This window comes from Hyperolius riggenbachi, chromosome 10 (assembly GCF_040937935.1).
Source record: "Hyperolius riggenbachi isolate aHypRig1 chromosome 10, aHypRig1.pri, whole genome shotgun sequence".
Taxonomy (NCBI): domain Eukaryota; kingdom Metazoa; phylum Chordata; class Amphibia; order Anura; family Hyperoliidae; genus Hyperolius; species Hyperolius riggenbachi.
The window spans coordinates 116999235-117013311 of record NC_090655.1 but is presented as its reverse complement, the minus strand read 5'-3'; the positions used below and the strand labels follow the sequence as shown (position 1 = coordinate 117013311).

At 45.9% G+C, this 14077-nt stretch overlaps 2 protein-coding genes across 7 annotated transcripts in view; one reads left to right on the top strand and one right to left on the bottom strand.

Annotated features, from left to right (window-relative positions):
- The window catches only part of P4HA1 (prolyl 4-hydroxylase subunit alpha 1), a 110609-nt gene that overhangs the window by 88146 nt on the left and 8386 nt on the right, over positions 1–14077 (bottom strand). For 4 of the 6 annotated variants that reach the window (XM_068257659.1, XM_068257660.1, XM_068257664.1 and 1 more), the window contains exon 1: positions 11539–11706. The exons of the other annotated variants lie outside the window; for them this stretch is intronic. In XM_068257659.1, coding sequence (XP_068113760.1) covers positions 11539–11555 — 17 coding nt within the window. In that variant the 5' untranslated portion in view covers positions 11556–11706. Of the gene's footprint in view, positions 1–11538; positions 11707–14077 lie in introns of those variants that run through there. 6 annotated transcript variants of the gene reach the window in all.
- Positions 11728–14077, top strand: part of LOC137535770 (outer mitochondrial transmembrane helix translocase) — a 31440-nt gene continuing 29090 nt past the window's right edge. Inside the window, exon 1 of the mRNA XM_068257665.1 lies at positions 11728–11831. The gene's annotated coding sequence lies outside the window, so the exon portion shown is untranslated. The remainder of the gene's footprint in view (positions 11832–14077) is intronic.

Below are 14077 nucleotides of genomic sequence, written 5' to 3'. Positions count from 1 at the left end.
AGATGCCAATCTGCAAATCAAAACACTCAATGAGTCGTGTAAGTTATAAATATAGAAAACATTTATTGACCCATTAAAAAAAAAAAAACAGTGGTTAAACACTTTTTTTTTTTTTTTTTTTTTTTTTAAAGTGTATCCATAAACCAGAGATGCCCATAAGGTAGCATTAATCCAGTAAGCAAAAAGCCAAGCTTACCTCGGGTAATGTCTTTTCCAGTAGTCCGAGTGACAGCACCCCTCCTATGAGACTTGTCTCCCTCCTAAACTTTGGACAGGAAGCTAGAAGATACAAATTTGCATAACAGGCAGGCAGGAGTAGTATATAAAGATGTTACCCACCAAAGGTATCCAGTTATAAAAAAAGACACGGACAACATATGCTGCTGAAACAATACTTTAATTATCCCCTCTAATAGGGTGGGCCGGAGGGGTGCTGTCACTCGGACTACTGGAAAAGACATTACCCGAGGTAAGCTTGGCTTTCCCAGAACGTCCTCCTGACAGCACCCCTCCTATGAGACGATAAACAAGAACATTATACACTAGGGAGGGACTACTGCCTGCAACACTTTTCTTCCAAATGACAGATCAGTATTGGCTAATAAGTTTAGTCTATAATGTTTCACAAACGTATTTTGGCTGGACCAGGTGGCCGCTCTGCAAATCTGCTCTATCGAGGCGCCTGCCCTCTCTGCCCAAGATGTTGATACGCCTCTTGTGGAGTGAGCTTTAATTGAGGTTGGTAAAGGTCTCCCTTGAGCCCGATAAGCCGCAGTGATAGCTTGTCTGATCCATCTTGCAATTGATGGTTTAGAGGCTTGCCTTCCTTTGAATTTCCCCGCAAACAGCACCAACAAGGCATCTGATTTTCTCAAAGATACAGTCCTTTCCAGATAATGAAGGATACACCTTCTAACATCCAAACAATGAAGTTTCTTCTCCTTCTCATTCGTTGGTTTATCACAGAATGATGGCAGAAAGATCTCCTGAGATCGATGAAATTTTGAAGACACTTTAGGAAGGAATGCAAAGTCTGGACGCAGAGTAATCCTATCCTCTGAGATAGTACAATAAGGTTGCTTAATGGATAAGGCCTGAAGTTCGCTGACTCTCCTGGCTGTGGTGATTGCCAGAAGAAAGGCCGTTTTCAACGTCAGAAGTTTATCCGGAATCTGATCCAGAGGCTCAAAGGGATGTTCACAAAGACTCTGCAACACGATATTCAAGTCCCAAGGAGGCACCTTAGATATCACCACCGGCCTGAGACGTTTAATTCCCTGAAAAAAACGAAGAAAAAACTCTTCCTGAGCTAATCTTCTTTCTAAATATACACTTAAAGCTGCTGTCTGAACTTTAAGAGTACTGGCACTTAATCCCATGTGAAATCCATCCTGAAGAAACTCCAGAGCTGAGGCGGAAAGTGTAGGATCATTATCCTTTCTAGTACACCATTCACAGTAAATGTTCCATGTTTTTTGATAAATCTGCCTCGTAACCTTCTTGCGGGATTGTATTAACGTCTCAGAAAGTCCATCCGAAAACCCCTTTGATTTCAGGATTCCCCACTCAACCTCCATGCTGAAAGGTGAAGGCGCTTGAGGTCCGGGTGAAGAACTGGGCCCTGCGACAACAGATCTGTTCTGAGTGGAAACAATATTGGTTGACATATTGCTAACTTCTGTAACAGAGCAAACCATGGTCTTTTCGGCCAGAAAGGTACTATGAGGATTACTTGTGCTCTGTCCTGCATAATTTTGTTCAGAACCCTTGATATTAGAGGTATTGGAGGAAATGCATACACCAGGTTCAACCTCCACTCTATGGAGAAGGCGTCTATCTGCCACGGATTGTCCTTTGGATACAGGGAGCAAAAGTTTTGACACTTTGAATTTTGCCTCCTTGCGAATAAGTCTACTGCAGGAATGCCCCATGCCTGACTGATCTGAACAAATACTTCTGGATTCAGAGACCACTCGTCCTGTAATATCGCTGACCTGCTGAGATAGTCTGCTACAACATTGCAAGTCCCCTTCAGATGAATCGCCCTGATGGAAGATAAGCTGTTCTCTGCCCAATGCAGAATTCTTGCTGTCTGAGACCACAACCGAGGACTTCTTGTCCCTCCCTGATGATTCAGGTAAGCCACTACACTGCTGTTGTCGGACCTGATCAGGACGTGACAGTGCTTGATCTGATCCTTGAAGAATTGAAGGCCTCTCCATACTGCTTCCAGTTCTCTGCTGTTGGAGGATCGTCTTGCCATTGTACTGGACCACTGACCCTGTGCTGGAAGAGAGTCCATGTGAGCGCCCCACCCCCATGTACTGGCATCCGTCGTTATGATTCTTTGAACTGGAAAAAACCACATGCGACCTTCTGACAGGTGAGACAGTTCCTGCCACCAGTTTAATGACACTTTTACACTGTATGGGATCAGAATCTTCCTTTCTAGGGCTGAAATAGTCCTGTTCCAGCTCCTTAATATCCACAACTGCAGGGTCCTGGCATGGAATTGACCCCATTGTACTGCAGGGAAGACTGAGCTTAACAGACCGAGTAATGCCATGGCTTTTCTTATACTGATGGCTCTTGATTCCTGAAAAGAAAGAACAGAATTAAGTACTGCCGAAATTTTCCTTTCTGGGAGAAAAACTCTTTCTTGGCGGGAGGAAAAAATAAATCCCAGATATTCCATAGACTGGCTGGGTATTAGTGCAGATTTTGACCAGTTAATTAACCAGCCTAAAGACTCTAGACTGTCAATGCATAATTTAACCTGATCACTTACAGACTGTAAAGAATTACCCCAAATTAGTAAATCATCTAGGTAAGCAATGATGTTAATGGATCTACACCTTAAGACTGCCAATACTTCTGCCATCACCTTTGTGAACAGCCAAGGGGATGAAGCTAGCCCAAAAGGTAACACATTAAATTGGAAATGTCTTACCTCTTCTTGAAGGTGAATTGCAAATCTTAGGAACTGCTGGGACTCTAGATGGACTGGCACATGCAGGTAGGCATCTTTGAGGTCCAGAGAAGCTAGAAAACAGTCTTTTTGCAACAGGGTTATTACAGAATTCACATTGTCCATTCGAAACTTCCTGTATTTTACGGCCTTGTTCAACCCCTTTAAATTTAGAATAAATCTGAAGGCTCCCTGAGGCTTTTTTATCAGAAAAACTGGTGAGTAGAACCCTTGGCCTCTCTGGCAGGATGGTACTTCTCTGATCACTCTTTTCTCCAGAAGGGAAACCACTTCCTCCTGTAACGCCTCTCTTTGGTCTGTTGACCTTGGTTGCGGAGTTACCACATACTGCTGGGGTGGGGGATATTCGAATTCTATTCTGTACCCTTCCAATATTATTTTCAAGAGCCACTGACTTGTGAACCGCTGGCACCACGTTTCGTAGTAGTGGGAAAGCCTTCCCCCTACTGGAATACTGGCGTCATTGCTTATTGGGTTGGTTGGGCCGGGGAAAAAGAGCCTTCCCTTTTTGGTTTCTACTTGGAATCCACTTTTTCCTAGGTGGGATCTTTGCCTCAGGTTCCCTGTTGCCACTGCGAGCTGGGCCCTTGTACTGAAAAGCTCTCTTTTTTGTCGGAAAATTTTTCTTATAGTCTGAGGTTCTTTCTAGCGTCTGGTCTAGCTTAGAACCAAATAACAGCTCACCTTCACAGGGTAAACCACATAACTTGGAGCGAGACGAATTGTCCCCCTGCCAAGTCTTCACCCATATGCCTCTCCTTGCCGAGTTAACAAGGGCAGTTGTTCTGGCTGTTAATTTAACCGTATCATCCGCTGCATCTGTTAAGTAATTAGTAGCATTAAATAAATTTGGAAAGTCCTCTAAAATCTCTTCTCTGGGCACCCCCGAAGCTATCTTAGACTGAGTCTGCGTGAGCCAAGCTTTAAGGGATCGTCCCACTGCCGTGGATGCCACTGCTGGCTTAAATGTTAAAGATGCTGACTCCCATGCCCTACGCAACAGATTGTCCATCTTCTTATCAATCGGGTCTTTTAAATTGCCAAAGTTCTCAAACTGCAAATCGGATCTTCTGGACACCCTTGAAAACGATGGGTCCAGTTTGGGAACCGGACCCCAGAATTTTTGATCATCAGGACTGAAAGGATAACGACGAGAAAGAGACTTGGGCCAAAACGCCCTCCTTTCAGGGTCATCCCACTCCTTCCCAATCATTGACTTTAGAGAGGAATGGACTGGGATGAAGCAATTCTGGGGTTCCGCCAAACTCACGTACATCTGATCCAAGGGGGTCAAGGATTTTCGCTCCACTGTTATACCCATAGTGCTCTGCATAGCAGACAACAAGTCCTTCATTAAGTTAGGTGCAAAAGCGAACTTCTGAGGAACCTCTGGGTTCTCCTCCTCTTCTCCAGAAATTTCCTCTAAAGATGAAATTTCTCCTTCCTCTCCTGATAATTCTGAATCCCCTGACTCATTATCCTTCCTTTTACGTTTAGCTGCAATTTGATGCGGTGAAGTGGGAACCTGTAAGGCTTCCCCCACCTCAATCACCAGGGCTGGAGGATTTCCGTCTAAAGGAGCAGGTATAGCACCAGTAACAGAGGCTGAAGTAGAAGGAACTGCAGACTCCGCCAATGTAGAATCCTTTATCTCTTTAATGGCCGAGGCCATCTCAGACCGCATCCACCCCATCAAGTCCTTAAACACCACTGGGGATTCCTCTTTGACTACTTTCTCTCTACATGACTGGCAAAGTTTCTTTGTAGAGGAAGAATAGAAGCGTGAGTTACACATAACACAGCGTTTCTCAGTTCTGCCCGAAGCTTGTCCACCTTGAGTTTGCTGAGACACCGATTTCTCCTTATCACTTTTTGAGGGTTTAGGCTAAAAAAGAAATAAAGAGACTATCAGCCTTACAAGGTGGACCCAGACACTTACAAACAGCCCTCTCAAAGCCTGATAACCTCTAGCTCACCAGAGAGGGGATAGCGCCAGACTCCGCAGAAGTCAGAGGAGAAGGGCCTACAGCGTCCTCCATGATCACCGACAGCAATGGTGATCGTGGCTCAACATATACATATATATACCTCTCAGAATTACCTGCAGCTGAAGTCAATTTTCTTTCCCCGCCGCGGCCCCTGCCGCTGCCGTCAGCTGACACGTCATGCGGGACGCATGCGCATGACGTCACATCCGCCCGGAACTTCCGGTATGCGCTCCTGCCGCCATAAAGCTTCTGCATCTCTGGGAGAAGCCTCCTCCACGCTGTGCGCTGGACCAGCCGAGTCCCCTGCTCAGCCTTAGTATGCCCGCGCTGCACCGCTGCCCTCGCCGCCTGACGTAGTAGCACTGGAGACCTCTCAAAGCGTCCCGTCCGGGACAGGAAAAACAACTGGATACCTTTGGTGGGTAACATCTTTATATACTACTCCTGCCTGCCTGTTATGCAAATTTGTATCTTCTAGCTTCCTGTCCAAAGTTTAGGAGGGAGACAAGTCTCATAGGAGGGGTGCTGTCAGGAGGACGTTCTGGGAAAAAGCTTTAGTTATGCAAAGTTCCATCATAGCCACAATAGCGATGTCCAATCGCAACATCCACAGGTGAAGCACCAATGAGATAAGCCAGCTTGCAGATATACTTGTATGTGAAGAATGAGACAGGTCCTTGATATAAGATGACAAAGTTACTGGTTGATGCTCAATCACAGCATCTGTGTCAAAATGCAAAAGGTCCTGGATTGGTCTTAAAAATCCAGCACTGTCAAAAAAAAAAAAAAAAAAAAAGTCAGATGTCCAGTCGCACCATCTTCTCACAATAATAATTATCCAGGCTGGTTCGTAATCCAAACATAATGGCTGATTATGGGAAAATATAGCAAAGCAGTTTATAGCTACCAATCCTCAGTACAGGTCTGTGTGGATACTCCAACATCCAGTCAAAGAAAGAAAGTGCTAGGATCGGGGGGGGGGGGGGGGGGCATGTAAATCAATGGGCCGACCGGTTTCACTGGGTTACCCGGCTCTTCAGGGCACAGGACCGTGTGTGTTCTGTCGTGTGGGGTGACGGGGATCCCAGACACCATAAATGGCGTCCACTCGGAAGTGCAACAGCCGCACCTGCACCAGGGCGCGGTCTCTGCATTCCACGCTGCCTGGACCAATGCGGAAGTGACGTACGCCGTGCACTCCCAATGCCCGGCCCAGTCTCCGCATTGCGTAAGCGCCGAACATTGGGGGCGGAACCCTGAAGCGCTGAATGCGCCTAGCTGGGCCACCCCCTTTCGTCGGCGCTCATACATGGCACTCCCCAGCCCGCACACACTGCGCATGGAAGAGATAAGGAATGGGGACTGGGGAATGGAAGGATGGAAAGAGGGAGAGGGAGTCTGCACAGGTATACGACACTGGGAGTTGCCACGTAACCAGGCTTAAAGGGACCACCACCAATACAAAATATATTTACATGAATAAACTATCCTAACTCAAAAAAACTAAAGCATATAAAACTAACAATTTAATTAATCGATCACAAAAATAGTATAAATATATAAGAGCTCAAATACAATAGACTAGCAAGCACTGAAAAAAAGAAGTCAGGTCATACTAATATTGGCGCACTTAACTGGAAAACCGGGACGGGACCAAGCAACCCACCACAGGGGTGGGGGGGGGGGGGGGGAAGAAGAGAACATTTCCATGCTACTGGATTTAACAGCAAGTGGGGGTTACCCCTCAATAATGGCTGCAGCCTTTTGAAAGTCATATTTCAGGTGTAGTGTTTATTTACATAAAGCATGTACAGTGTATATGGAGTACCATTCCATCTCTGCCTGTTCAGTAAAGCCCGGTTCACATTAGCGTTCCAGGTCCGGCTTCCCCGGACCCGGAACGCTCCGTACACAGCGGATGGTGGATGGATACATTGTTAATCAATGTATCCATTCACACTCGTGCGACCGTCCGGATCTGATCCGGGAACGCAGCTCCGGGACGATCCGGCTTCTTTCCAACTTGCTCCATTTTTGCCGTCCATCCCCATGCGGCTGCGGACCCGGGCCGGATCCTGACCCAAACATGCGGCCATGCTGTGCAATGAGAAATGGATGTTTCTCATCACACTGGCAATAGGACCGGATGCTTCCAGCACCAGTACTATGCCACTTGGGGGGCACGGACTACACGCCGGTATCCCCCATGCTTGCGGTGCCTTTCTGGCACTGCAATTATCTAGTTCCGGCTACCTTATTGTAGCCGGAACTGATACATTCCGGATCCGCAACTTGTGGCTACTGCAGAGACCCGTACGGTCTCTTGCGACCCCCAGACACTTGCGGACTCGAACCGCAAGTGTTAACGGGGCCTAAGCCAGCACCTATTCAGTAGGAGACCTTAGGCAAGTCTCCCTAACACTGCTACCGCCTATAGAGCGCGTCCTAGTGGCTGCAGCTCTGGCGCTTTGAATCCGTCAGGAGAAAAAGCGCGATATAAAAGGTTATTTGTCTTGTCCATTTGTCTTATTCCATGTCATATGAGCTTTCCGTTCAGAGTGGGTTCAAATCCCTGTGGAGCTGTATCATTCATTTTAGTGGAAGCACAGTACCGCTCCAAGCTCTGTTCCCACTTCAGAGTGGAGGTGTGCCATCCAACAATCCGCTATCCACAAAACTGTGTGCAGTCAGATTCTTCCACAATGGACTAAAACGGAATGGGTCAATGTGAACTGGCCCATAGAAAATCATTGCTGTCTTTGCGCTGTCCATTTTGAGTTGTTTGATTAGACCATAGGTCTCAACTTCTGATTGGTCCAGGGGGTACTTGGGCTTGCTGTAGTTAATTAAATACCATATATACTCGAGTATAAGCTGACCTCCCAACTTTTACACCCCCCAAAAAACCTGCTTTTCTGTGTGTTTTTTTAACTCATGTATAAGCCGAGGGTAGCCGACATGTGCAGAGTACACAGCAGATTTTGATGGATGTGGCCAACCTCTGTGTCACTCCTCTGTTTTGTGCTGTTAGCAGATTTTGATCCCTGCAGTGGCACGTGTGATGAGAGGCGCCACTAGAGGGCATCATAGCGATGAGAGACCGCTACTGACGTCAGCTACAGAAGAATCCTCGCAGCACGGACTTGCAGTACGAAATCACATGCGTTTTTTATTCACAAGGTCTTTTGAAAAATCATGAAAATCGTGAATTCCTGTACACACTGGTGCAATGCGATTTTTCTATTTTCATGAAGGCTTTGCAATTTAAAAATTGCATGAGATTTAAAAAAACTCAGCGCAAGCACAGCACTGTGTACAGGCCCTTACTGTATACTACTGTTAAACATTCAACATATAACAACTACCATTAATTACATCTGTGTCAAGGCCAAGGGTACTGGGTGAGCAGACATTCAACAGGGGTATATACCAAAATAATGTTGAGAAACACTGGCCTAGACCATCAAAATGCAGGGCAGCGAGCATAGTGTAAACAGAGTGGACAAAGATACCAAAAGCCAATAAAAAAAAAATAAAAAAATAAAAAAATCAAAGCCAGGCATATATTTAAAGAAAAGAACTTAAAGGCATAGCTATAGCAGTAATCTTGCTACCTGGACGTGTCCAATCTTGCACTATTATAGGAAAGAACAGGTTAATAGTGTGTGACTCATAAAGGCTATACTCCTCGACCCCTTAAACTGAAAAATGCCTAGGTAGAGAGCCACATACTAATAAAGTTCTGGGACAACAACAGCAACAACAACAACAAAAAAAATAAGGAAAACAAACCACCACACATTCAATTTGTGTATTGGTTTGTAGCAAAGAAAATGTCTGGCTTTCTGACTGCATTCCAGCATCACAGCAGCAGTCATTACTTCCTAATAGCTCCATCCAGCCACCTCAGCAGGAACATCTGGTGCATCCATTCAGCTGCATAAATATATATCGGACAGATACTCTTCAGTCATTAGCTTCTGTTAGATATACTTAATTCCTTAAATATTGTTCTGATTACTGATACAATCCTCAGATTATGGCAATACATTCGTATTATGCTCACACATATATTAAAACCACACAGACATAACACGTGGACAGTTCAAATACTATACAGTTCTTTCCATGTGTATTTCCCACCATTCACAAATACATATAAGTCACGTAGTCTTGGAGTGGTAAAGTGGTTTGGAGACACCCCTCTGGGGGTGTACAGTGCACAAAATTTTGAAACGTAAAAACACCATGAGTTTTACAGATGGGCAGGTTTCACAAACCAGTTGTAGCATCCCATAAGCCATATCCAGCCTATAAAGACGCGTCAACATGTGGGAACGATTTCAACTTTCTGCCAGGTGACAATTTCATGTACGTGACTAAATACTTACGGTAATATATTGCCCATCTACTTGATAATTAGTTCCTAGCAAATTACAGTAGCAAGAGACAAATGCAAATGTTTTTCAGTAGGATTACTTTGAATAATTACAGTAATCATTTTTATTAGCAGTAATTAAAAATAACAAAGACAGATCTAACAATAAAAAAGTGCTCCCATCAGCAGAAGAGTATAAAATTGAGAACAAAATTGCTAGTCCAGTATGGCGTGTAGCTCTACTAGGATAGTTTGTAGCAACAAATTATTGATAATGTGGCAAATGCTTACCAGACTAACTCAACATGCTCAAAGTAAACTCTTTACAACGTCTAAAAATAAAACAGCAAATAGTGTCCTGAAAAAGCATAAAATCAGTGCAAGTACAAACTACACAGCATTCTGGAGGGGCTTTGAGTAAAGGTTGATGGTGGAATGCTCTGCCACGTATATATCCATACAGATGCCCCTCCCCCAGCCAGAGAATGTCATTCTTCACCATTAAACCCTGCTAGACCTCCACAGAAGGGGAAGACCACTACTAGAAAGTGATTCAGACATAACTGCATACTCGCACATCACGTCAGCACTTCTAACTCTCTGTGCAGCTTCCATCCCAGACCTCACTAAATAGCTCCTTTTTTTTCCCCCTTAAGTCGCAGAGGGAAACGTTAGACTAGAAATTTCCATCTGACTGCTGCTGCTACTGCTGATGAGAGTCCAAGACTGAAACAATCATCCTCTTCTGGCACTGTATCCTATCGCTGCACACGTTGAAGGGTTAAACGCTTGGCAGGCAAAGGGAAATACTAAATGGAAGAAAAACTAAGAGAGAGATAGAGAAAGTGTCAGCATTGCACAAATCCACTCAAACCAGTTCCTGCTGGGGGTTCTCTGTGAATGAGCTTGCACTTGGCACCGCTCTGCCACATCACGCCACTCCAGCCCACAGCGATTAATGAGAAAGCCAAAGCACTGCTAAAAATGCACACCTAGATTAATTGTTGACTGGTTAAGCAGGGAGAAAATTACCAGGTAGTTAGTCATTGCCACTTGAGAAGACTTGTTTGCAATAGCGTATTTTAGCTCCAGCCCTGGGATATCAGGCATTAAAGAGAACCCGAGGTGTGTTTAAAGAATGTTATCTGCATACAGAGGCTGGATCTGCCTATACAGCCCAGCCTCTGTTGCTATCCCAAACCCTACTAAGGTCCCCCTGCACTCTGCAATCCCTCTGTATGCAGATAATATTCTTCAAACCCACCTCGGGTTCTCTTTAAGAGATCACTGCATAAAATCTGAGCACGGTTGGCACAGGTAACTGCTTCCTGCAGGTGTATGCATTTGTGCTGATAAACCAAGTGTCATCCACTGCAGTTTGTATTGCAATCATTGTCAATACCACAGTTGGACAATGATGATTTTTTTTTTCAATACCATGGGGGTGTTTATAAAACCAGTGCTAGGCACATTAGGGTGAAAGTGGAAGTAGATATAGGAGTTTAAAAGAAAAAAAAATCTGATTGGTCATTTCAATGTTCTCTGCACTGGTTTAGATAAATTATCCCAAGAGGAAAAGAACTCAAGATGAGCAGTTGTCTATGGGAAACCAGATTCCTCCATGCTTTTGCACTGTGGGCTGTATCATATTCTAGAAATCCCAGTGTAGAAACATTAATGAAATGACAGGCTGACAGCATTCAATACACAAGTCCAACAGCAAGCTCCATCCACATCAAGGTGCCCATTAACAGTGCAATTTTCTCATTAGATGTGATCTTTCGATGCAATTTATACAATCAAATTGAACAGAAAACTACAGTGTGTGGCGGTTGATCGGAACAGAAAATGTAATCAATCCAAATGTTGAAATTGATGATCAAATCGGAAGAAAACAAAAATGCCCTAAGCAACAGTTGATAGTTACTTTCCAATGACTTTCATTTGCAAAAATCACGTTGAAGATCACATCTGATAAAAAAAGTTGTACCATTAATGGGCACCTTAATGATCACCAATCACACTATGATCCTGCCATACCCCAGAATATTCTTGCTCTGTTTTCAGCACTCATCTCTGACAAGCAGATCCTTGGTTGCAGCAGAGCAATAAAAGTTTCCCAGCAGCAGCAGTAACTCTAGGGACATGCATGCAGCTGATGGAAGTACAGAGATTTCTCTCACCTCTTGTCACTTCTCATCTATCAGCTCCTCTTCACACGTCCTCTACCCAGCGCCCGGTATCGCCACACTGTCACCCGTTGGCTTCGGCCCTTGTTATATAGTCCCCTCCACCCTCTGCCCAAGCTTCTTCTTCAGCCCCCCGCCTTCTCTACGTGAGACAGCTCACACAGCCTCACACTGACACTGAAGACAGACGCAGGCGCACAGCTGGATATCACCACGCATGCGCCGGACTCCCGGCTGCCATTGCTGTTCGAAGGTAGCCGGAGTTTCTCGGCGCTGTGTTGATTTAGGTGAGTTTTTTTGGCGGTGACCTTGGATTTCCACCCGTAAATAACGTGGACATCGACATCAAGTGTACCTGTTCCGAGTTGATGTGACTTCTCTTTTTTTGCACACTATAGCAGGCTCGTACTGAGCCGCCTTTTCCAGCCCGCTTCCTGGGGGCCCCAGAGCTGAGAAGGAGGGGGGCACAGCGCAGGAAGGGGGGGAAAGTGGGCACGGGAGGGGGGGGGAGGCCTCCCCTCACCTAGGCCCCCCCCCCCTTCCAGAATTGCAGCCAGCCAGCGGAACTACTGAGGGCTTGTTCAGACTATACGCGCTGCCGTGTGCATTTTGGCAGCGCGTATAGTGTGCAACACGCAAGAACGGTAGAAGGGCATAGATAGCCCTTTTACCGTTCCCATCATATGGATTGCGCTATCGCGTGCTGCACACATTTTTGGGAATCGCAGCGCAGATCTCATTCATTGTAATGAATGGGATCTGCTGCGCAGCGCATAGTAGCGCAGATGGCGTGCGATCGGACGTGTTGCGTTCCCCCCTCCCTGCCGCTCTGTGCCCACTGCCCCCCCTTCCAGCATTGGGGCACACTGAGACCTGCCTACCTAACTGGGGGGAGCGCGGAAGGGGGGGCTCTAGGCGAGGGAGGGAGGAGGCTTCCCCCTCTCCCCGCCGCTCTGTGCCCACTGCCCCCCCTTCCAGCATGGGGGCCCCCACTAACTGGGGACATCTGCCGACAATCTGATTGCATTTTGTTGGGAAATCTGCCGACAATCTGATTGCATTTTGTGGGGGTATCTGCCGCCAATCTGATTGCATTTTGTGGGGATATCTGCTGCTAATCTGATTGCATTTTGTGGGGATACCTGCCGCCAATCTAATTACATTTTGTGGGGATATCTGCCTCCAGTCTGATTGCATTTTGTGGGGAAATCTGCAGCCAATCTAATTGTATTTTGTGGGGATATCTTCCGCCAATCTGATTGTATTTTGTAAGGATATCTGCTGTCATTTGACTACTTGATGAATTATCATGAGGCATGTAACTACTTAATTATTTTTATCTAAAATGTATCTGGTCGGACCTAATCTCTGTGAATAACACCGCTACTTATTTTGTGTTTTATTTTTTTAAGTCTGCCCATGACCACGCCCATGGTCCAGTGAGTGCTGACACCCATCTATTTTTGCTGCGCATGTGGACATGTCCTTATTGGAGACTGTCCTCAGAAGTGCTCACAATCTATTCCCTACCATAATCATGCAAAATTTCTAGAGTACATGTGTATGTGAGCCCAAAATGGGGAGGGGGAATGGGGGGGGGCGGGCCCTAGGCTGAAACTTTCTTGGTGGGCCCTTGGTGTCCCAGTCCGACCCTTAATGAGACCTGTCACTCTTCTGTCCAGCATGCAGTCAGCTCGATCACTTTGCAGGAAGCGTGACTTCAGTGTTTCCTACATCAGATCAGTCAGCTTGCATTACAGGAACCGGCATTGAGTGCGCTCTAAGCATGTGGCCGGTGTAACGGGAGAATGTTCTGCTGTGACCTTCCCGCCGCACAGCCCCTCCTGCAGCCACAGCCGGGAGAGGAGTGGCAGCACTGGCCACCCATCATGCACTCACAACCAGAAATCGCTCACCGGCTTTATGGCACCGCCGAGACACCCAGGAGTGACAGCGATCACAGGCAGGAAGTGACAGAAGCACAGGAAGGGGGGGCGGGGGGGGGGACGCTGCACAGGAAGTGTAGGGGGGAAATTGTGTGGTGTGACAGCTGAGGGAGTGATGGGAGAGTTCTCAATATTCTATCATTTTTATAGTTATTTGATGATTTATTTTGTGTTTTATATATCCGTAAAGGCGAACATGAGTGTTGCAGGCGCCATTCACCAAGTGGGGGACAGGAGGATAGGCATTGGGTAACGCACAGGGTCGGACTGGGACACCAAGGGCCCACCAAGAAAATTTCATCCTAGGGCGCCCCCCCATTTTGGGCTCACATACACATGTACTCTAGAAATTTTGCATGATTATGGTAGGGAATAGATTGTGAGCACTTCTGAGGACAGTCTCCAATAAGGACATGTCCACATACAGCACAGCAAAAATAGATGGGTGTCACCACGCACTGGAACATGGGGGTGGTCATGATGGGTCATAGGCAGACTTAAAAAACAAACAAACAAAACAAAACAAAATAAGTAGCTGTGTTATTCAGAGATTAGGTCCGACCAGATACATTTTAGATAAAAATAAT